Source organism: Pleurodeles waltl, chromosome 4_2, assembly GCF_031143425.1.
Source record: "Pleurodeles waltl isolate 20211129_DDA chromosome 4_2, aPleWal1.hap1.20221129, whole genome shotgun sequence".
Classification (NCBI taxonomy): Eukaryota; Metazoa; Chordata; class Amphibia; order Caudata; family Salamandridae; genus Pleurodeles; species Pleurodeles waltl.
Window position 1 is genome coordinate 692,959,418 of NC_090443.1, and position 25,440 is coordinate 692,984,857.

General features: G+C 39.2%; 1 protein-coding gene across 1 annotated transcript in view; it reads left to right on the plus strand.

Moving 5' to 3' along the window:
* Positions 1 to 19,454, plus strand: part of LOC138293202 (vitellogenin-A2-like) — a 60,174-nt gene extending 40,720 nt beyond the window's left edge. Inside the window, exons 26-34 of the mRNA XM_069232290.1 lie at positions 7,594 to 7,806; positions 7,918 to 8,060; positions 9,794 to 9,932; positions 10,024 to 10,159; positions 10,752 to 10,938; positions 15,464 to 15,552; positions 17,262 to 17,359; positions 17,453 to 17,634; positions 19,197 to 19,454. Coding sequence (XP_069088391.1) covers positions 7,594 to 7,806; positions 7,918 to 8,060; positions 9,794 to 9,932; positions 10,024 to 10,159; positions 10,752 to 10,938; positions 15,464 to 15,552; positions 17,262 to 17,359; positions 17,453 to 17,617 — 1,170 coding nt within the window. The 3' untranslated portion in view covers positions 17,618 to 17,634; positions 19,197 to 19,454. The remainder of the gene's footprint in view (positions 1 to 7,593; positions 7,807 to 7,917; positions 8,061 to 9,793; positions 9,933 to 10,023; positions 10,160 to 10,751; positions 10,939 to 15,463; positions 15,553 to 17,261; positions 17,360 to 17,452; positions 17,635 to 19,196) is intronic.
* The last annotated feature ends 5,986 nt before the right edge of the window (positions 19,455 to 25,440 follow it).

Here is a 25,440-nt window from a genome sequence, read left to right on the forward strand (position 1 = left end):
AGGTGAGTCAACCACCATAGAAGCTCTTCTTTGGATTCAGAATCTAGCACCAAAGGATCAGAAAAGGCGAGACCCTGGTGAGGATGGCAGATCTTGAGCCGTTGAAGGGTGCGATAGTGTAAAGGACCTAGGAAAATGGCTTGGATAGAGGAAGCAGGGAGTCCTACTAGAAGAGCCAGAGTTCTGAGGGAGATGTGAGGAAGGGACAGGGATTGACCAATTTATTTTTTGATTAAGGAGACTTTGTGCTGGGAAAGTTGGAGAACTGAACGAGTAGTGTCTATGAGAAATCTGAGAAATTCCAAGTTTTGAGTTGGAATTACAGCCGATTTCTGAAAGTTGATGAGGAAACCCAGTTTGAGAAGAAGATTCTGACAAAATTGTAGATGAACGAGGAGAAGACGTTTGTCTTGTGCCATCAAGAGAAAATCGTCTAGATAAAGAATCAGACGAACTCCGTGAGACCGGAGAAAGGCCACAACGGGTTTGAGAATCTTGGTGAAACACCAAGGGGCGGAAGAAAGACCAAAAGGAAGAACTTTGAATTGGTAGAAAGAGTTTTGTCACTGAAATTGAAGAAATTTTCTGTGTGAGGGATGAATTGGTACTGTGAGGTAAGCATCTTGAAGGTCCAGTCTGACCAACCAATCGTTTTGAAGCAAAATATCTCTGAGGTGGAGAATAGTCTCCATCTTGAAGTGCCGGTAAACCACAAAATTGTTGACATTTTTGAGGTTCAGAATTAAACGAAATTTCTGATTTTTCTTCTGGACGAGAAAAATGGTACTGAGGAAACCTGAAGAGTCGAACAGAACAGGTTCTATGGCTTGCTTGTCGAGGAGAGATTGAACCTCGTGGAGAAGTTGGATTTGTTCTTGAGAAAAAACAAGGGGAAGAAGAAAACGGGATTGACTTGGAGGTTGGTAAAACTCTAAAAGGTAACCTTGAATGTATTGAATTATCCAGGGATCTGAAGTGAGAGAAAGCCATGAGTCTAGAAATAGAGCTAGTCGGCCTCCTACTGGAGGAAGGCCAGAATTGGAAACACTTACCAGAGGTTTGCTCTCCTTTGTTGGCATAACCCCTGTGACGATAGCCTCTTGACCGACGGGGGTAGAACCTTGGCTTGTATCCTGTGTAGGTGTCAAGCTGGGATTGCTGGTTGTAGGAGTCTCTATTTGTATATTGGCCTCTGATTGAACGGCTGGAAAAGCGACTCCTGCCTTTACCGGCCCTGGCAAAAACCGAAGACGAGAAAATCTTTTTAATAGAAAGCTGAGCTTTGTTTAGGGTGGCAAAGGTGGAAACCTACTTGCCGAGCTCCTTGATAAAATAGTCTCCAAATAATTGGCCCTTAGCCGACGGGCCCTCATCTTTAGAGGCCAAAGAAGCCAGTTTGGGATTGATCTTCAACAAGAGACATTTCCTTCTTTCAATGGACAATTAGGTATTCGCATCGCCCAGCATACAAATAGCGCGTTGAGCCCAGTTAGAAAGAACCACAGGGTCTATTGGAACGTTGTCCATTTTGGCCTCCTCTGCCAAATCAAAAATCCTGGTGAGAGGACCCACCAAATCCAGAAGTTTATCCTGGCAACCTGACCTGGCTCTATCGATACCCTTCTTAGGGTCCTTACCAAATTTAGTCAAAAACATGAGCATATTAGGGTCGATTACCGGGGTAGAAGTGATATTGTCAGGTAAGGAGGGACGGGGGCATTCGGACTTAAGTTTATTTCGGGTAGCCTTGTCTAGAGGACGGCATAAAAAGGAGACATAATCTGCCACATGGTCAGTAGGATACCATTCCTTTGAATTTGGATGAACCATTAGGGAAGGGTCAAACCAGGGTTCACTAGAATGGTCCACCAAAATCCGAGACACAGGGTGAACGTCACCACCGTCACCAGGAGAAGTTCTGCGGCTTTTCTCCGGAGGCCCATGAAGATATGGATACGAAGATCCATCCATATCATCCGTATGACTGGGAGAGTCATCATCATCATCAGTGTCTCTTAGCTGGGTAATGTGGAGTGGGGAAAAAGAAGATCCCGATTTAAAAACCTCAAGGGTGGAAGGACCAGAAGAAACGCCTTTTGAAGGCCCCGGGAGGGTGGCCGCAAGTTTCTTGCCTTTGTTAGAAGGTATATCAGAGGCGGACATAATCTTAGAAAAAGAGGTCTCCAAATTCTTTGTTCTGTCTATCATAGAAACAGCAACTGCTTGCTGAACTGAATCTTTAATAAAGGACTTTAAATTTTCCTGAAATACTTGAGAGTCTTCTTCTTCAGCCATCATGAAGAAAAAACAATCTCTTATTGTATCCTAGAAACAAAGTTGGGCTGAAACTACAAAAATTCTGGAGTGGAAGAACATTTTGGCAAGTAAATGGTTAAATTGTGAGGCTGAGAAGGGAGGTTGTGGTCAAAAGGGGGTGGGCTTGAAGAGAAACTATTGAGCAGGGAGCCGGAGGCGGTCCCTGATAAGAACAGCCCCTCTCCAGGGAACTGCCTCGAGGGAAAAGGCTTTGTGATGAAAAACACGCTTCAGAGTCAACAACGAGCACATCGTTGACACGGACGGAACCGTCAGCTCTAAAAGTAGGTCCTGAACAAAACGAATGAAAATACACTCGAAAAGAAGCTTAATATCGAGGACGGCTCACAATGCAGCTGACAATGAGGTGAGAGCAAACGCCGGCAGCGCACGTGCACACGCGCGTCTACAGCGGTTAAAAATAACCGCTAGTAGAGTCGCAAATAAAGAGGAAACAAAAAAGGAAAAACGCCCAAAGCGGAACAAACAGAGGCATTAAGCATGCATTGAAATAAGTACAAAGAAGTGTACCACGTAGTTAATACTAAACATTTATCAAAGCTTTTGTCAAATAAAAGAAATGGTGATACTTATCTTGACTGCGAGCAGCAAGAAAAGAGGACTTGTTGCTCGCAGTTAAGATACTAGTAGGGGTATTCGACGTCCTATTGGATGGTTCCTTTGTGATGTCACTTTGTAGTTTCTGTTTTTATTGGGAAATGTAGTTTCTTCTTGGCTGCTATTAAAATTAAAGCAAGAAAAGACTGCATAATATGAGCCTCCGGTCTTGTAATAAAATTAAAGACTTACCTTTAGGAACAGCAGCAGGTCTGGATTGCATGCCGATTGAGTTTTAAAAAAGCTTCATATCAGTTTTATTACTTTTTTCAGTGAATCAGTTCAATAGTGGACAGCCTACAAATGTCATATATTCTTAAAAACAATAAAGATCCATTGAGCTGTGGATCATTTTGCTCCATTTTATTAACTAATAGTCATTCACAAATATACACAAAAGATATAGCCAATCAGATTTCTCCCTTGATTGCTAGGTGGGTCGATCACATGAAGCAAAGGTTTGTACCATAACATAATACCATCTTGCATAGAAATTTGGCAGTATCAGTTTTCAATATTGCATCTGTACCCTGCTAGGGTGATCCTGCTGGATGCTGTCTTAATTGTGTCTTCTGCTTCAAATGGTTTTCAGAAGAATATTTTTGAAAAGAATACAAACTTTATATAAAGATCGTACTGCAAAAAATATTTTAAAAACTTGCAATTATAGAGGTACCCGAATCAGGAACCTTATAATAAAAGGTTACAACAGTCAGTCTCTATATCCCTGGTTTACCTCAGTGATACAACATGTAGCATCTCTTTGAGCAGATAACGTGGCCATTTCCACATCTGATCCAACTGTATCAATACCAGCAACAGAACTAGCAGCAAAACGATTTGGCAAGATGGATGGCTATTTGCTCAACATGAATAAGATTCAGATCTTATATAATAAAACTCCATTTACTAATGATATTTGATATGAACATTACTTTCACTAGGGATCCAAGGCCTTTGCAATGTTATGAAAATGCTAATTTTCCCAAAATGTTTATTACTTTCCCTGCACTTACCCCTTGCCGTTCTAAAAAGTTTATTTAAAACATTGAAAGGATATGGTCTTGGTTTATTTGGCAGTTAAAAAAAAAGACAAATAATTACTCAAATGCAACAACCCTATGCAAGTGTGGCTGGGATTTCTAGAACTGGGCATGTTTTTCAGCAAGTTATCTCAGTTGATTGGTCTGTCAACCTCTATATAGCCATTCATAGATCAAAACAACATTTTATTTCCAGTTTAAATTTTTTTCAAACCTGCACATTTTAAAAAGACAAGATATTAAACTCTATCCATATAACATCAGATTTGGACTACCATAATGAAGAAATTACTGCTCCTAAAATTTACAATTATATATCTTTATGGTATAATCCGTATTTCCCTAGCTTTTTCAATGGCATATTTGTCCCACTCTGGGCTTGCTCGAAATTACAAACTCTGGGAAAATTAAATGCAGGACAAACACTTCACTTCTTTGATACATTAGCTACAATGTGCTGTGTTCTTTGCAGTGGATTTTTAACTATCTTCAGACTTAGTGATATCTCATAGGTAACCCTACCCCCTTATCAGTCTGGAGCCAATCCCATATACTGAAAACTTAGCTTCTTCAGAACATAGGACAATCATTGGAAGAGTCTGTCGGCTCCTCCAAGAGAAGCAGGCTAATGACATAATGCATTTGGCTCATCGCTGGTTGAGAAGATTATCCAAACCAGTTCAAAGTATGGAGAAACAACAAACTAATGCTTAAAGTCATAAATTCGTAAATATCTCCCGAATCTAAATACATCAATGCAAATTTAAACAGGATATATTCTATATTCCAAAGAGGTTCTCATGGGGTTGCTGATCTGATCATCTAATTGAAAGTTATTGGCATGAGGTTTTGCAAGAAATTGGCAGACTATTTTTGTACACAATAATTCTGCCTGCTCCCAAATTGATGGTACTCGACTCTTCTGACTTAGTCCAGCAAAGGTTTGCTGGAATAGCGTTTAATTATAATCCTTACAAAATTGAAAAAATAAAAAACATTTTGACTTTAGAAAAATCCACCACAGTGAGGGAAAGGTGGAATCAATTGATTGATATATGTGGGATGGAGGTTGCCCTAATCCCACACAACAGCATTTCGAAATTGTTTGGGAACCTTTGATCTATTTTTTAAACACACTGTAGTGATAAATATCCTTATAACGTATGCACTGAAGTCTTCTTGATATTAATTAATAATGTACCACTATTTTAATCTCTTTATGATATCTTGTGACAACATGATTTTTTTAGCTGTACATGTCTTCGGTCCGTATTAATATCCTAAAAGAAAATAGAAAAAATACCTAAAACTCAAACACTTGACTTTGAAGCATGTTTTTTGTGATGATACCCTGAAATTATGGAAATGTTGACCACTCTGCCCCTGAAAAGCAACTACTCGCAATCTTTTCAAAGATAAACTTAAAACGTTTCTGACAATAACGTTCTTCCAAGAAGATAAATTGTTTCCTGCCATGGTCGTCAAACTCCCTTGTGTTACATGAAAACTGATCTGATGAGGAGTTAACAGTGTCTAGTGTCAGCATGGTATATTTAATTTTATGTTACCTCTATTTTGCCTTGAAAAATATCATATGAACTTATTTACGATTAGCATCTGTTGCATGGCTCATTTTACGTATTATATTCCTTGCTGTTCGCTTTGCATTTTTATGAATCTCGAAGCGGCCAGCCTCCATTTAACAAGGGCATGTTACCTGTTTCAGATTATAAGTGATTTACAAAATGCACAATCTCGTGTTCCTGAAAGGACATTACTGCTGGATACTTGTCAGTACTGTATGCCTGATTGTTAATGGTCTTGCTCCCGCCTTTAGTCAACAAGGGGATATTTATACTTGTACGTTATATATGTCTCTCTTATATTGCGCTCCATCTTCCAGCCAGTAAAGCCCACGCTACAGAAAACCGTTCAAAAATAAATTAGAAAAGTGAACTAGGTATTACTGCTACCTACAGCAAATAAGAGGTTACATCATTTATCTTTCTTGGTAATAAACCAGTAAAGTCCTTAATGTCCATACGGAAGAAAGACAACGTATTGTAATTGCTCATTTCACACATGGCAATTCATTACTGGTGATCTTTGTGTAACCTTGACTTTGCATGGTTAGCATTCTGTACATATCATCAAGAAGTATTCTCTTTTTGCAAACTATAAAGACAAAAAGGATTAGCCAAATGCTTGTAATCCAGACCAATGATTGGTGTTTGGGATGTAGTTCTGACAATCTGCTAGTGTCCTGTAGGTAATCTGTGTTCTAGGTGATGTTTTACTATTTTGTTCTTAATCCAGAAGATGCAGTAGTGTTTTGTAAATATTTCAGATTATATATTTCTGCTCTATACGTGACTTGCAGACAACCCGAAAATCAAGGGTGAAATGCTTGCATTAGTTTAAACACTGGTGATGTCTCTAGCCGCATTCTAGTCGTTTTTGCAACTATGCCAGTCTAGACACAGGCCTGCCGTCTGCTAATCAAACGTGGTTCTGCTCCACTAACTACAAGCCATTCTGAGCCACCAAGCCAGATCCCATTCAACTGGGGACACAAGCACCCAAGAAAAGTTACAGGTTGTGTGTGATTTATCAGTGAGTTGTTGCTGACATCCAATGATTCAGTGATCTGGGAACTGATGTCTGGTTTACCCATCACACTTTGGTTGGTCTCTGTCTGGTGTAGCACATTAAGGAGAAAACTATTGAAGCCCAAGTAATAAAAGTGGCTCTGATAAATTCAAGAATTGCACTTATCACTTTCTAGTTTCCCTGTAAGGCATCCTGACAATGCATTGCTGTTTTCTACAGAAATCTCATGTAAGAGTCAGTTTTTGCTCCACCGATCTCGAAGATCTCTGTGTTCTCTAGGAAGAATTAGCTAAAGCAATAGTTTTCCCTGCAACTCCGAATTCTATATGCTCCCTAAAATAAACTGGAGAAGTGGCATTTGTTTCAGTGGTAAACTGGCGAAGATGTACTTCATTGAAGGAAAAAACAAGGAAATTGTTATTGCTCTCTTTGATAAACTGGATGAAACATAAGTTTCCTCTACAACATACTACAATTTATTAATTGTTGACTAAAAACATTTCCATCATACTTCATACTTCCTTAAAGTCTTTAGGCCGAGGAAACTTGTAATCTTTTGAGCTGGAGGTCTAGAAGAGGGGTCTATCCAGATTCTCACAGAAGGTGGTGACGTTTGTAATGACTGTGCAATAGTTGTTTAGAAAGGAGAGTATAAGTTTCCTATGACGGACTGTGGAAGCCCAGGCATCAGGAATTCTCAGGACTTTGCTGTATAATGAGAGCAACCAGTTGCATGTGCATTACAGAGTATACACAAGCTAACCAATCACATTGTGTAGGTCCCATCTTTGGAAATCAAAAATGTCTACACATGGCCCTTGTTTCTTATTATGAGGTAGGCTTACTCCTCTGATCAGAGTGCTCCATGATGAATAGAGCAAAGGTGTAGTCCGAACAAAGATCCATTTTGGAACATGCCTGTCCACCAAGCCTGACCAAAAAAACGATGTAGGGTTGATGCTCCTCAATTTAACAATAGTTTTCCACTTTTGTCACATGCCTCTAGCCTGCATTTATGGGAGACAACAAGCCCCCAGTGCTGGCAGTTACTGCTCAAGCTGTGAGAAATGACAACAAGAAACAAGGATACCAGGTGATCGTGTATGCCGACTACCACAGCTCCAAGCCCCAGATCCAGGCCTATGCCGTGGAAATCACCGGCTCCAGCAGATGGCGTGCGTGTGCAAATGCTGTTGTACTCAACTCTCACGAAGCACAGGTGAGGCAACCACATTTAGTCAGTGGGAAACAGAAGCTAGGGACGAGCAACATTTCCTATGTATTTATTACGTCAGCTTTAATGTATGATATTTCTTACATTATGATGTAGGCTTCTCTGAAATGGGGTCAGAATTGCCAGGATTACAAAATTGCTGCGAAGGCTCAAACGGGTCACTTCGGCAGCCAACCGGGCTTGAGGCTGAAAGTACAGTGGCCAAAAATCCCATCGAAACTGAAATCGGCTGGAAAATGGTAATCTTTATTCATTATATATGGCAATTTACTAATTGAACATTAATCGGAAACGCAAGAAGTTATATAATCTGACGAAGCCGTCACATTTAAATTGGAGTAGCAATGTAGTATCTTTCAGTTCAACTTGAAGTGGGAATAGTGTTAAACAGAATGTTAGGTTTTATGAATAGTTAAAATAAAACTGACAAATTCCAAATACTAATCTGTTACTGCAATGTTCAATACCAATGAAGTTTATGCCATATTCAGCCACAAAATTCGACTGATTACACAAAGAGCCTAGTGATTTTGTTCATTAAGTTAGTTCCCACTAATATTAACATTTTTGCTTTACCTGGAGGTTATCTTCAGGTTTATTCGGAGCCTTTTCTCTTGGGCATCTTTAACAACTTGCCTTATGTGTATACATCGCAAGAAACTGGTAGGAAAACAGGTCTCTTTACACACTTTTCAAAAAACCCTACTAATGTCATTATTAAATTAACTTGGCACAGCAAGTCATGTAGCACATACAGTGCCAAACCACTCAACTGTTAACTGTGTTTAACCCCAAAACACATGCATTCAGTTGTTTCAACATGCATTAATATCCTTCAAGGCTTTAATCACTGCAACATCTTAGTCTAGTTTAAGTTAATCACAATACACACCTAATCATAAAGATTATGTTCACACATACAACCAATATGTATTTGTCTCACGTAGGGTGCATGAAATAAATAAATAATACTTATTTTTCATTAACAGACCTAAAGGCTGGATTGGGTGTTTCCTCTAATGGGGAATAGGCACAAAGAAATCAAACAGTGAAACACACTTAGGATTCTTCAGAGCCAACCCTACCTTTGTGGGTTGAAGCCCTTAAGTGATAGTCAGTTGACCATAAGATCACTTGACCATAGTGGCGTCGCCCCAGCCTATTTAGGGTGGTGCGGGTATCATTCATATTTCCTACTGGGACAACCATGCAGGACTGATATGCGAGACCATGATGGGCCTGGTTAGAGAAATCGCACAGAGGTCCACACATCGAGATAACAATTGCACTGCATATCCAAGACCTTATTTTGTTCTTAAGAACAAACTTCCCCTTGGGAGTTTGTTTTTGCAAAACAAAATACTTTATTTAACAGGCACATCAAACATGGCACCTACTTATCAATAAATCATTGGCTTTTAATGGAGCCTTCAAGGCAGAGATTTATTGAAGGCACAGAGATCTATGCCTGGCTGGCAGGAATCTCTACATCTTTTAGTTTATACTCTGCCAGGAGAATGGAGGCCATAGTCTCTGTTGACCTGGTGGTCTGGCAAGCCATCTTCTAGACTCTAAATGAGGCCCATATTTCTTACACACTCATAAGGGGGATGGGAAATCCTTAGGAACTATCTAGTCAGTCGTGGAACTGGGGCAGTGACCAATGCTGAGATGTGGATGAAGTAATTGTCAATGGCTCTAAAGGGACAGAGCATACCCTTAAAGGATTTAAGAAAAGATTGCAGGTGAAAATAGGCTGAAATATATATACTGTAAAATTTCAACCATACATAAATGACGCCTACAAATGTATTCAATTAGGCCGAGCTAAAGGCACCTATTAAAGAGTATCATCAGCCATTTAAAATTCCTATACAATGTAGAGAAAATGATGTAAACCTTAACACCTAATTCCAGGTTTCAACTACAGGAGTAAATATGCATCAAAACTAATGTTTTATCAATTATACAGGGCTGCACAGTTTGTCCCAGGAGCTGCACTTATGGCTGGGTTCTCTGAAAAGTTGCAGAAAAATCCCTCTAAGCAAGCAACGGTCATCCTGTCACTAAGCTCTCCAAGAACCATTGATGCAGTTATGCAGGTTCCAAGGGTAAATATTACAGTTACTGATAGTAACACTTTTCTAGCTACATAAAAGATGGATCCATCGTATTTGATTACTTTTTTTGATTCCTTTGTAGCTCACACTTTATTACAGATCCATTCAGCTCCCACTTGCAATCCCTGCTGGTCACCCAACCCAGGTCTCAGCCATTCAGTCCCCAAGCTGGAATATTTTTACAGAAGCCCCAGGCCAGCTCCTGGACAACATAAGAGGTAAACGCGTAAGAGTACATCTATCTATCTATCTATCTATCTATCTATCTATCTATCTATCTATCTATCTATCTATCTATCTATCTATCTATCTATCTATCTATCTAAATATGTGTGTCTGTATGTATATGACTTTGCACTCAAATAGCAATATTATGATTCACATCCATATGCATGAGCTATAAGTCTGCAGCACATACATGATTTCAGAGAAGCAAAGTGTATGAACATTGATGTCAGGTGTAGCAACTTCCACAGTTGCTTTTTCCACTTTGGCATCCCTGCCCCTTATTTGCTACTCTGGCCTCAAGCGTCATGAAGACGTTGGCAGGAACATAGCATAGTTTAATTTCTGTAATTTCCATCCTAACAATTCCTCTAGCTCCTCGTCAGCAAAACAGAAAGTTGCAGAGGAGCTAAATCTTGGAGAAGAAGGGGTCAAATATGTAGTGACATCGGGTTTCAAAAAATGAGTCCAATACTACTTGCATTATCATTAAACTGTGTCCTACTTTTAGAGGTCTGTTTTTCTCACTGCAAAGTGCTCATATATAATTATTTGAGATTGTATTTCATATTTATTATTTCTTAGGTCGCTGCACGGTTTCCAAAAATAGAATCACCACTTTCAATGATGTCGCTTTTAACTACTCGATGCCCAGAAGCTGCTACCATGTCCTGGTACAAGACTGTAGTCCTGAGCTGAACTTTCTGGTAATGATGAAGAAAGTGGAAGAGTCTCCAGACCTGAAGGCCATTAATATCAAACTTGGCAGCTAGTGAGTATTTCTAGTTTTACAAGTTGGACGTTCAAAAGTGTGCCTATGTGGTCGTGCCTTTGAATGTTCATCTCCCCAAATCAGCAGAAACTTTTTCATTGTGTGTTATATTCTGTACCATGATAATATAATAATAATTCTGATTATACAGACTATAGTGGTGGTTGACTCTATAGTTGCCAACAACTTATGTTCTATATAAAACATTACATAGAGCAATGTCTTTGAGCTATTCGAAAATCAATGTCTTCTTGACACAGTTTGATGGCCTCTGTGGATTATGATGATGGTGTTCATCTAGCACTGAAATCAATGTCTCTACTTCATTAAAAGGTGTCATTTTTAGAAACTGTGTAGTGACATAAATGTATTTCGTGAGGATGTGTTTCAGAATGTGACAGAAAGCCCCCAGCAAAAATGTTGTGTCCTAACTATTGAGAACCAAAATATCTTAATTCCTCATCCTTGAGCCATTCAAATACGTATTGTGGGTCACGAATAGCAAACCAAAACTTATATACTTATCTTCACAATAATTTCATAGTTGATATTTTGCTCACAATTATTTTTGGAGGGCAACTTCTTTTTTTAGTTGTTTAGATATGTATATTTACCGCAAGCTCATGTTAATCCAAATAATTTTCTGAACACAAGTCCCTTTCTTTCACAGCAGGTATTATAGAAGGGAATGTCAAAATGTAAACTTTCAGAAGAACATAGGACATTCATGGCAAATTGTCAATGTAGAGCCATGCCTACCTAGCAACCTAATTCTGAATTACAATCAATAACTAAAACTAAGAATATCAGAATCACTATAGCCTTAGAACCAACCACAGCAAGGGAGCGGGCATTTAATGGTCGGTATACCCCTCTATGGCAGCCTCCAGGGCTATTAGAACATTCTGTCCCTAAAGGGCAAAATTTTTTAATTACTAAAACAAAAGCCTCACGGAGCTCAAAGGGGTTAAAATCTCCTTGGGCTCTGTGAGGCCTTTGTTCACAGCAACAGCTGTGAATGACAACAGTGGAATGTTGGAGCTACGGGCTTCTACCAGACATTAGAAACCCAGAGCACCCCATTGTCTTCTATGGAGCTCTCAACATTACAATGTTCTAATAAAATACTCAAGATTTGTGGGCAGGTGAGTTCTGTATTGTGCCAGCACCTCAGTGGTGATACCAACCCCCACCTTATATTGCAGGTCACTGTGCCCAGGTCTAGGCATCAGGTAATCAGCATGTCTCTTTTGAAAGAAGCGGTTAATATTTTGCAGATTATAGCAGTCATTTTGAACAATATAGCTGTCCAAAAATGTTTGTTTTATTGAACATCGGGCTTTGGTAATTGGGCAGCAAAGGACTACATTACAGTTTACCTTACCTGGATGGTTTTGTCAGTCTCCACCAAATGAGTGTGCATCAGAGTGAACTCCAAGGATCATCTGGCTTCTTCTCTAGATTTACTGATGTTTGAGGATAATTGGCAGTTTTGTCAGCAGTGTCATCAGTGATATATGAACTAATTACTATACCTCCTGAACTTCATACTCTTATAGTAGAAGCTTTGGATTGAGAGAATATGTTGATAATTGACGTTAACCAAGAGTGTTCTGCAGCAAGGGAATCACAGTGAGGACACATTCATCTGGTATATTATCTTGTAAATCACACTTGTGCAACTCTGAATTTGGGCGTTTGATGAGTACTACCAGTGTAACAACATATTCATGGACCGAGGGAGGGAACACATATATCTAGCAGCATAGAAGACTGCAGTAAATAAATGCTTGTTACAACTAATAGAAGAGACACTGTATTTTATATAGTCCAAAACACATCATATCCCCAAAAAAACATACAAAATTACCAACAGTAAGATGAAAATAGGCATGCAGGCAATAAGTATGTGATGCAAGGTGGTTCTTCATGCAGATCCAGTCTCCCCAATCCTGCCCATGCTGCCTATAACTTTACCAGAGAACAGGAATGTTGTGTGGGTGGTGGATCAAGTCCACCTTCTGGTGCAAAATATTGTGCTCCTTCCTTAGGTCTTGCATCAATCTGGCACAGTGTTGGAAATGGCCCTCTCTGCAGGGTCACCCACAAACGTTTTGCCTTTTTTCCCCTACCTTTTGCTGAATTCTATTTTTTGTTGGCCTTAGGATTACCACTACTAAACAGGTCTAAAGTTCTCTCTCCCTAAAACAGGGCTTGACTGGTATATACCTAATTGGCTTATTTAATTTACTTATACATTCCTAGTAAAAGTGCACTGCAAATGCCCAGGGCCTGCAAATTAAATGGTACTAGTGGGCCAGCAGCACTGCTTGTGCCACCCACTTAAGTAGGACTTTAAAACATCTACCAGGTCTGCCATTGCAGCCTGAAGGCAGTGTTACACAGCTATGACCATACCGACATGGCTTTTAAAACCCCTTGCCAAGCCTTAAACATCCCTTTTATTAATATGTCAACCCCAAGGTAGGGCCTAGGTTGCCCATAGGGCAGGGTATTATGTAATCAAAAAGAAGGGCGTGTACTTTTAAGTTTTACATGCTCTGGTAGTGAAAAACTCTTACATTCATTTTTCAGTACTGTGAGGCTTACCCTCTCATAGGATACCATTGAGGATTCCTTTTTACAATTAATTAGCTTTAATTACTGATTGGGAGGGGGTAGATCTGCCATGTTAGGTACCTATGAAATTATAAAGACGAATCCTCTTTAATGGTAAAGTTGGATTTATCATTGCAATTTTGAAAATGGCAATTTTAGACAGTTGGGATTTTCCTGCTCTTAGCCATGTGTGCCCGCAGCCTATCTTCAATACATGTCTAGGGTGGGCGACAGCTGGGCTTTATGCATTCCCTCCAGACAGCCATACACATAGGGAGCTTAGGTGTGACTGACAATCCACATCTTGCTGGTCCGTCCTGAGCAGGCTGAGAGGGAGGAGCTGCCCGCACCCTCTTACTTACTCCTGAATAGGCTGTGTCCTGTCCCCACACAAAGGTCTGATTATCCCCAGGAGTGATCCCAGAGCCAAAGCAGGAAGGGAGGACCTTTGTGCCCTTCAGATCCCTTCTTTTAAGTCTCTCCCACTTCAAAGGCAACACTGGGTGTACTAACTGAACCTCTTACCCTACCAACTCAGTACACTTCTCGATCTGTGGATACTCTCCCAGGAAGAATGACTGCTATGCTGCTGAAGGATTGCCACTCTGCTGGACTGCTGCTCTGGAAGAACTGTATTCTTGCTGTGTTGGCTTGCTGTCTGCTGCCCTCCTTGCCTGGGTGAGAAGGACTGGACCCACATCAGTTGAATCCTACACCCAGAGTGACTCCAAGGTCTGGTCTCATGTTTTCTGAAGACTCGGGGATGCAAAAGACTTTCAACTCACCTGCTACAATACCTGGACTCTTCCATCTGTGAGTCTTGCCCTGCCAAGTGGACCCAATCCAGTCCAGAAGTGGGTATAAAGTGCTGCTGCAACAAGAATCCACGCATCAATGCTGTTGCACCACTCGAAACCTGTGCATCTCCATCCATACATTGCTGCAAGGATTGAGTGCATCACATCACCAATGGCATGACATGCCGCCTCCATTCCTGACGCATTTCCGACTTTGCATGGCTCAAAGCTGATGCATCACCTCCATTCTAAGGATCGGTAATGACACATCCTCCCCTGCTCCTCGCACCTCCCTCAACATCAACCCAAACAAATTACTTCGCAGCAGGCAAAGGCTAGTCCCTGTATACGACCAGTGCTCCATTGCGGTTGGGCTACATTTTTGGAATAGACCCATTCGAGTGCAACCAGATATGCCTGGTTGGAGCTTCATTGTTTTAAGTACTTCATTTCAGTTTAGTCTTTAAAAATTCATAACTCTGGCTTTACTCATTGGACTTTAGTCCTGTTGGTCTTGTTTTGTTCATTAAATTGAAATCTTTTTTCCAACCATGTGTAGTATCTTTATTTGTGGTGTTTGCACTGTTTTATTGTTTACATTGCTGTACAAATTTTTCATTTGTTGCCTCTTAAGTTAAACCTGACTTCTCTGTGCCAAACTACCAGGGTTTGAGTACAGGTTAATTTAGTTTGTGTTTATGACTTACCCTGACTAGTATTGTAGATTCTGCTTCAGCAGGGTACTTACCTCGGCCAACCAGAAACCCAATATCTATCACACAAGTACTTCTTCTTGGGAATGTGTAACAGGCCATTATAGATTCTTTGAGTTTCCTGAGGTACAAATCAGGCAAATATTGATATGCTCTGAATTTAATGCATTGGTGCTTATGCAGGGACCACACCTATAGTTTAGCAGAAAAACCCTATGATTTTACATAAAGCCCCATGTGTCCATTAATTACAAAGTACAAAGCCCATTATGCAAACAGAAGAGAGGGTTGTACGTACTGGGTTGTACACTTGTCATAATATGATGTATGATTTTTTTTGTAGTTAGGAAAAATATTAAAAAGCATAGATATGATATGTTCTTTTGTTTTCTTTAGCGATATCGACATGTATCCTTCTGCTGACTCCCTGAAGCTGACAATAAATGGCATTGAGGTGAACAGCCTGCCATATGAATCACATTCTGGTAGGTGACATAGTTTTATTGGACATTCCAATAATCAAATAATCATCTGCATCAAGAAAATCATCACTTACTTCTATTAGCAGATGATGCTAACTGTTTACATATATTGCACACTTTTATAATATCAATAACAACATCAGAGCATAATGTTCATTTAATATTCTTTAAGAGTTGTGCAGTTTGTCATTGTCCTTTTCTTATAAGTAAATGCATTCAAACCCTCTCCTGACCCTTTCTGCTGTCCTCCCCATCATTTTCTAAATTCTGCTTTCTTCCCCTTCTTTCTCACTTGCTTTCAATGTAACCTGAAATCAGTCTAGAGTGGGCAAAATGTAGTGCTCTGTAAAACACCTAAAATACAATGAATAGATTATGTACATTCCGACTCACAAAGTCCAGCTTTAAAGCACATTTTAGATTTTTTGGAATTGCCAAGCAAATCCTGGAAATTAATCTTGGAAATTCATGACAGTCATGCAATTCCAAGAGTACCCCTACTTCCAAAAATGTATTTGTCTGGGTTCTCACCAACCAGAAAATGAAATGTGCTTGAGTAGCCCTGATCAAATGTGTATTTTCTGCTTTAACATTTTTGGAGGGGAGCATTCGGAGACACATCTAGTCTGGTCTGTTATGCTTCTATGAAATATCGAAGTATTCCATTCCCTTCCCTGTGCAAGAAAGGCACTTACACTTGCTTGTAGTAGGAGTAGCTTTACATACATTTCCATGGAGGTAAGCTAATTGCAAAACATTCATTACATTTTGCAGAGTACTCCCCTGTACCACCCTATTCCATTCGCTAATTTGTCGATTTTTTACAGCCCTTGCACATTTGCTTTTGAAAATCAATAAAATGCACTCAAGAACCAAGTTTTCCAGAGTAACTATCCTTTCTTGATAATAAAATAAGTAATTGGTTACACACCTGATTGTATTTTTTTCAGTCTTCCTAGAAGCATTTAATAGTCTATAATTGTCTTGATCACCTACAATTATGGCATTTTAAAAGCTTTGAACAATGATTTTTTATGGATAATCCTGGTGAATCTACAGCACAGATCTATATTTGAATTTAATTGAGGATGTATTAGACAGCGCTTTCTCTCTTGATGGCATGGGAAGTGTGTTTCAAATACATTTCTTAGGTTTGCTGGGTTGCAATTCAGGAACTACACCAGAAAGTAAATTCATGTGGGTATGGTACCAGAATATCAACTTTCTAATATGAACATTAAAAATAATTGTGACCAGAATTTTGACTATCTAAATATCATAAAGATAAAAAAAATTTAATTGGATATTCTGACATGCAAGCACAAAAATCATTTTCCCTTTATTATTGAGACAGGCCTAACTTCAGGTTTAAGTCTTTACAATTTGTTTTGTAATTACTTTGACCACCTTCTGTAAAGACTGCATAGTACATGCATATCAATAGAAATATCCCTCATAAATAGTAAGCAGAATTATTAGACAGCTCTTTGAATTCTAAATAGACATTTCAAATACAAATATATATGTGCAGTATAGTAAATGATAAGAGAAAGTTATAAAGCAGGATTCTCACTCTCGTCCAAATGCTTAATAGAAATATCTATTTTCTTGCTTCTAACACTGTTTGACCTCTGCAACTTATGCTTTACCGGACATTATATAGTGTCCTGTTCTTTTCAAATTCAAACGCAGTACACTTCTTTTGATTCCAGAACCCCATTTGAAAATTGAAAAGGAGGCTGATGGTCTCATCCTGATTGCACCTGACTTCGGCATTGAGAAGCTTTATTACGACAGAGTGACATGCCAGGTATTCTAGCCATTTAATTTAATGCATGGTTGGCCATATTGACAATATAACACCATGTATAGCAACAATCTCTCTTCCTACTTTCTGATAAAGGTTAAACCAGCTTTGTGGATGAAGGGCAAGACCTGTGGAGTTTGTGGTCATCATGATGATGAGCGGGAACAGGAATATCAGATGCCAGATGGATTTGTTGCTAAAGATGAGGAGAATTTTGTCCAGTCTTGGATTACTGAAGAGTCTTGTACTGTTCACCAGTAATAGAAGGTTAACACATGGTAAGCTTACAAAATTCATTCATTTAAAGAGTGCAACAACTCAAACATCATCATCATAGCATGATCAACATTTTCAAGGAACCAACTGTACCCCATAGAGTAGTGGAAATTCAATCAATGCAATAACACACAACTGCTCTCTCAAGTACTTTTTCCCAAATGTACTGTCCTAGTAAACTCTATGTTATTACCTAATATAATAACTTCAAATATGTAAGCACATTTCATCTTACATTCTGAAGAGTAATTGGACTGTCACAATGCAGATGTAGTTAGTTTAATGGTAGGCGTTCAATATTTTAACAATTTAGCACCTTAGATGTTTGTATATTTCTTAATGATGTAAAGGAAGACTTTCAATGTGGAGCAAAGTTTGGAATCCAGGAAGAGAATGGCTACCCCCGCCACACACACAACAAACACATAAACACTACCACACACATGAATATATACACATACATAAAAACACTGACACACACCATCATTAAAATGACTCTATCTGATGTTTGCCAGTGTCGCCAAACATTGTACAAAAAGTAGTTGCAAGAAATGTCATATTTCAAAAATCTGGAATGGTAATGTATGTGACTATGACCTGTACATCACTTTGCTTGTAATTCGCTGTACCCATGTATGAGTTGATCACCCATTACAAATCTATCAGACACAATAAAGCAAAGAGCTGATTGTGCCACTACACAGAGAAACAAGCAACTCCAGGTAGTTTTCTGCTTCTTTGGGCTTTGTCTCAGAGGCTTTGCCTTAGGTCTCCTCCAAGTGACTTTATATTACATTGGTACTTATGCCTAGGTGACCATAGGGAGGTGGTATGCTCTCCATGGCATGGCATGACTGAAATGAGCACCAATGTACAAGTCAGGAGGAGAAGTACACCTATGTATAGCTAATAAATTGTTATGATGGATTAAGGAAATGGTTTCCTCTAGGTAATGCCAATGGACTTGAATGTTTACCTATTTTTCTACCTGTGGTTCACCAACTCTTCAATTGGATAGGTGAAAATGTAGATGGATTTTCGTCTACTTTGCTTTATAATCTTGAACAAAATGCACTATTGGAAAATACAGGGTAGACAACCTAACCTTCTTTCACTAAAAAGTACTGTTTGCCTAGCTTAAAACTATTATCAAAAAGAAGTTACATAAAATAGCAATCTGCATCAAAATCAGGATTAAGACTTTGTCAAATTATTGTTTCACTGTTTTGATTGGGGGGGAACTTGCAAAATTATCAAATATTTCACAGTTCTGAGTTGTACAAATCCCATTCCAGTAAATCCTGTACCCTGTGGTAGAGGATGTGTTAGTACTTTACCAAATAATTAGACGCACAATTATGCCATTGGCATTGTCTTAGCATGTTCTACCGATAAATTGGGATCTTGCGACTCAAAAAACAGTGTACACTTTGTGCATGTGTAATAATATGTTGTGCAGATGTTGATACTGAAGTTATTGATACTGCAGATAGTGGTAAATACTGTACATACTTCAGCATTAACCTGGCTGTTCCATGCTGATAATATCACTCTTTCTATCTAGATTCCACTCTGACACCTGCTGATAGTGGGTAAAGGGCAAAGATTTGATTGACACAACAGAATGCTGATATGAACAACTATTAAGAGCTGCAAAGAGCAACCAAACAGAGGATACGATTTCCACAACACTGTTCACCAGTGTGTAATTTTAAATAATTCAGAATTTACCTCAACATGTGATTTAGCAATCCATCTATATAATGTTAAATTCCTGTAAAATGTTACATATAGCATTTACAAATAAACAATCCATTTGTTCAAAAACAAGTCCAGGACTTATTGTTTCATTTCAGTTAGTAAGATATTATTGTGTGAAAAAATAATGTGATCTTCTCTAGAAGGAACAGTAGAGCTAGTTGTGCAGCACGTGATACAGCACTTAGGGGATGGTCAGCAGAATAACAAAATCAAGATGACTTGTCAAAGCTTTTTTTTTCCTTGTAAAAATTGCTCTGTTAGACTGTCAAATACCTGACATACTTTCATTTTACTGCTGATGCATTTAGAAAACAATGTGTTTGTACATTTTTCACTGCATAGTTGAGACATTCTATACACTTAGTCCTATGAATACAACCTGTGTAAAGCCAGATTGTAGTTGGTGTCCTCAAATATTATATTATTTTCCCATATAATTATGTTAGACTTTTCTGTGGGTTTTAGGTTTTCAGCATACTGGCCAGCAGCATTGTAAACCCACTTGGCTACCACAAAATTATTTGACACTGAACAGCTGGCAAGTAGTCAGTTTCTGGCTTCCCAAAACTTGATTTTGAGGGTCTTAGTTCTTCTTTAGAAATGGGGTGCCACAAATGTAGGTCTCAATTCACAGAAAAAGTCTCTGAATTCCCAGATGTGTAAACTTATCATATGTATTACAAACATTGATACGTTTCCTCTAGTCACCAAATTCCAGGGAATTAATGATTTACATAAATGTCAATGCATATGGGAGTTCCTAGATCGGAGCAGTATAGACATTTACAGACCTAGGCCCTCATCCCGAGTGTGGCAATCTGAAGGCCACCACACTCGTGGTGCCGGTCTTACTGCCGTGGTCCCGACAGTAAAGAATGCCGCATTACGAGTTTGGCGGTTTGGCCGAAGCCAAACCGCCACAACGTCACCAGTCCCACCGGTGCGGTCAGACTGGCGTGACTGGCAGTGAGCTCCTCAGGGCCAGTGCATGCCTAAGACCTCTGACTGTATTGCAAGGAAGCAAACCGCCAGGCGTTTAGCAGTGGTCACCCCACCACGAAAACCCCGGCAGTAAGACACCCAACTACAGGATTCCCCATTCCTGTCACTGGCACACGCATCCCCACATGTCCACACACTTGCAGACACACACCCCTGTTAGCACATTTGAGCTTCATAAGTAAACTTACAAGGGGAAGCGAATAGATCGATGAACCTTTTGACTCGCAATTAAGATGATCCCACCATAATTCCAGTACATGCAGATCAATAATCAATAACCAATACACAATATCAATAATCAACAATAATCAATAACATTAATAAACAATAGTCAGTAATTGTCACGCACCAGGACCTCTCAGTCATGAATAACCACACCTTTTAGTAAAAGTTAGAATATTTATTTCCCTATATTAACAATGTTAACACCATGTAAGTGTATCTCAAAATCAAATGATACACATACAGAAACAACACTGGCTGTCCAAAGCGACAGAGAATCCGTCATCTAATCAAAGCCTGAACTATTACACATTCTAAGGTTACAGTGCAAATTAAGCACAAGAACAATTTCACTACGAGATCACATACAAGTAGATTCAGCAAAGAAACTTATCAAACATCACTCCTTATTAGCTGATTTTCATTAGTGAGGATTCCTAACTAACACCAGATTAGCATCAGCATGTTGGGTTTAATGCAAAATAATTTAGTAACACGAATTTGGAAAAACATCTAACTATGTCTCTCGCAAAACAGTGTGGTTAGTACCTAGAAAGAAAAAGTAAATATGCATAACAGACACATAGGTACAATTAATACCTCTCCTCAATTGGATCGGCAAGACAAGATAGTCTTCGTCATCAGGACCTCAGTCGATCAGCAAGGCATCAGGATTCAGCATCAAAGTTCAGAAAACGCAAAGTATTTAAGCAATAAAGTTAAGCATGTCTCTTGTTAAGACGGACAAGAAAACATTGACCTTTCGGCAAGCAAGAAAATAGACAATGGGCTGTCTTTCCTGCGTGCAGTCTTGTTAAATTAAATTCACTAAACAACTTCCCAAATCCCTATTTTCCAAGGGATGGCATGTTCACCTTTTGTTCAATAAAACTAAAACTCAAAATCTATTAATTCCACCATTACTCCATTCACATGTCGCTGATTGGATTTCCCTGCAATGTCCTCATCATCCGGCTTGTCTGGTAACAATATTGTTGCAGCTTCTACTCCAGTCAGTGTCTTCATTGTTCTCCTCCTGAGAAAGTCAGTCTTACACACATTACACACATAATGTTACATCTAGCAAGAACAGCATCGTCTAGCAGTCAGTTCTCATGAGAAAACTTTCTCAGCTACGAGCACATTTACACAATACAATAGAAAATCACAGTTTAACTCTCTAGGACAGCCATTTGTTAAATGTTAAGAAACACAGCTTGACATGAGGCCTGGCCAATAGGCTAAGACCTTCGCTAAGTTAAGGCCTACAACTATTAAAGCTCATAAATAATGCATAACTTTTAATATGACATATTACTATATTAGACAAATGCTCAATATTTCATAGAATTAGACTATTCATAAGTATACTTTGTGAACATTGGGGGCCACTCATTGTAATCACATTTTCAAATGTGTGCATTATTTTTCCATGTTATTATATTTTCTACACAAATCCATTACTCAGAATACATGAACTTCTCATTAATAATTTTTATTAGAACACCTGCGCTAGCACCCTCACGCAACCACACACTTGCAGACACACACCCCCACCTAACCAAACTCTTGTAGACACACACCCCTACCCAACCACATGCATTATACAGATACTCCCACCCAACCACACGTATACATCCAAACACCCCCACCCGACCAAACACAAACAGACAGGCACCCCCATTTGATGCACACAAACAGACATACACCCCCACTTGCTTGCATACAAACAGACATGCACCCCCACTTGCTTTCATGCATATACACCCCCTCCACATACTTTCACACACACACCCCTTCACAGTCACACACAACCCCTTCCGCATACTTTCACACACGCCCCCTCTGCATACATTCACATACATACACCCTCTGCATGCTTTCACACACATACCCTCATCTGCATACATTCACACACACACCACCACGCAGGCATACAGTCACACACACCCATTCCATAACACATATGCTCGCACACATACACGCACACACTACACACATGCACCTACCACACACACATAAACCCCTTCCGGTTGGTCCACCTACCTGTCAAGGTCGCACAGCAGCCCACATCGAGGTGGTCTGCCGGGAGGGGGTGGATGTGGGTGGTCCCACCGCCAATGCTCCATCACCGTGCAAGGACTGCTGTGCCATATTAGTACTTGTAATATGGTGGGCGGAGTACTTCCGGCGTGGTGGTGCTGGCATTGGAACTGCCTCTCACCCACTGTTGGTCAGGCCGACGATGTCAGATTTCCGCCTGTTTATGGATGGAAATCTGTTGGTGACACGTAATACGGCAGTCTTCAGACCGGCAACACTGGCGGTCTTCTGGTGCTCTCTTCAACTGTGGTCTTCATGGAAGACTACCAAAGTCAAAATGAGGGCCTTAGTAAAAAAATGAACAAGCTTTGGATTTCCCTGTTTCCATCTGAAAAAATAGTTTCATGTGACAAAATCCCTTTCTCTAAGTCCCTTAAACGAGGGGGCATCAGGGACAATGTCCCATGCAGACTATCTAGAATATGAAACTGTATGTATGTATAAGTTTATAAACATGTGGAAAGGGCATTTGTGGGCGTTCACCATGCTTTCATTGTCCATTCAGATTAGGATTGGAATGTTTTGGAGATCTCAGTTTTTGGGCATGGAAATTTTACTCAGGTTCACCAATTCTTTAATCAATCAGACCCTTATTCCTTACCAAACTCATCATGGTATGTGCTACAAAAGTAAAACAAAAAGGACCCCATACCCTCAAGATTCATTAGGATAAATATGAGAAATTATTTAAAATTCATACATAGTGCTTTAGACAATCTACTTGTATTAGATTAACAGAATTTCCCAGTTTATTTCAGATATTTACTGTCACAAAGGGTATTTACCATACACCAAAATAAATCATTCAATTAATGTACATTTACCAACACTGACATATTTGGATTTGTAGAAGTTGGAGGGCTTAGGGGCACTGTGGGTCATGACTTTTTTGACCATGTTAAGTTATGTCACAAAGCCTATATATATTACTGGTATCAAGTAGCTGAAGCGGAGTCAGGCTACTTTTCTTATGCTCACTTTGTGAACTTGCATTTTTAAACATCGCAAACTTCACAAGGATGAAGTTTAAAAATTATAGATGGAAAATCTCTTAAAATAAGATGGATTTTGCATACAAAAGTCCCATGAAACTTACATTTGGTGATGAACTTTCCCAAAAAATAATGTTCTAACGAGCACATTCTCTTTTAGAAAGGTTTTATCAAGTAAATTCTCCTACTGTAACATGCTGTAGAGGAAACAGAGGAAACCCTGAAGTTGACGAAGTTTGCAACTTCCCAAAGTTGTGACTCTCTGACTTCTCCACAGTTGGGAAAAATGATGACAGCCCTAGTAGTAACCTTTGCTAATGTATAATAGGACAATCTGAGAAATCCTATACTCAGAAGAGGCATGATCCTATGTAGCCAGTGTCACACAATCGGTATGTTCATGTTTCAGTTTATTGTGGAACATGCAAGAGTACTGGCTCAATTGCCACCTGTCTCTTGTTGTCCATAGAGGGTATCATTGCAAACTTTCTAGGCCTTATTGGACCTAGACAATAGGGTTAAAAAAGTAGAGTGTCAATATTTAACTGTCAGTGGTAACATTAGTGGTCCTGCTGTAATAAATGAGATGGCAAAAGCTAGGTAAAGTTCTCACCTTCTGGGTAAGTGTCATTAAGAAGGAGAGAAAGTGGGATTTAATGATAACACAACAGGCCTCCCTTTCACTATTAGTTCCCATGTCTTCACCTGTTCTACTTATTTGTTATTTGTACTTCTTCCTATCTCATTCAGACCATATATTTCAGTAATTCAGTTATTTTGCATACAGGTTCAATCTGTTTTCGATTAGTATTTTCAGTTGTATTTCATGTTCCACGTTTTTACTTCGCTTTTATTTTCCTGGCTCTTCAGCCAGGGTGCTTTGAAGTAGATAAAGATCTAAGGGTTTTTGTAAAACTAAAGAAATTGTTTAGCATGAGTGCAGAAACAGGAATCGTACAAATATTTAAACATACCAGATACATTTATCACACATGCTAATGTAGAATCTTACACATTTCAGGTACTCTTTTTTCATTTTCTTTATTGGCTGAATCAGTAAAGTGCAACAAGAATCTTGTTTTATCAAATGCGTACATTTGTTAAACGGAATAGTAACACTGATACATAAAGTGCCACACAAGTTGCCATGACACACGGTGACAGCCTATATGATTGAAGAAGATGAACACGCATTTTTGTAATAACAAACCCACGCCCGCCACCCTCCATGGCATTTTAGTAATAGTACATTGGTTATGCTAGATATATTGAGCATTCCTGGCACCGTGAAATGAAAAATTGTTGTAGTTCTTATAGTATCTAACCATATATTATGTGTAAGTGAAAATTTGTCAGAAGTTGTGTATCAGATTTACCCTCAAAGGCCTATAATATGATGTCTCAGAAGTCGAAGGTGCCTTTATTATGTCTTCTGTTAATGTTATTAATATAGCTAGTACTGTTTTCGACTACTTCTAAACCCTGTGCATCCATCTGTGCACCTCAGGGGACTTCTTGGCTTTCAAACTCTTTGCTATATTGCGCCCTGCAATTACTAATGCCAAATAAATAAATCTATAATGACTTTTGGGTTTAGCTGCATGAAGAACTCCCAACAAACATTGATGCTGAGGTGTCAACAACATTTCCAGCTCTGTAACTTCTTTAACAATGTTCACTATGTCTCCCCAATATGCATGCATATGACAGCATTCCCAGACCATCTGA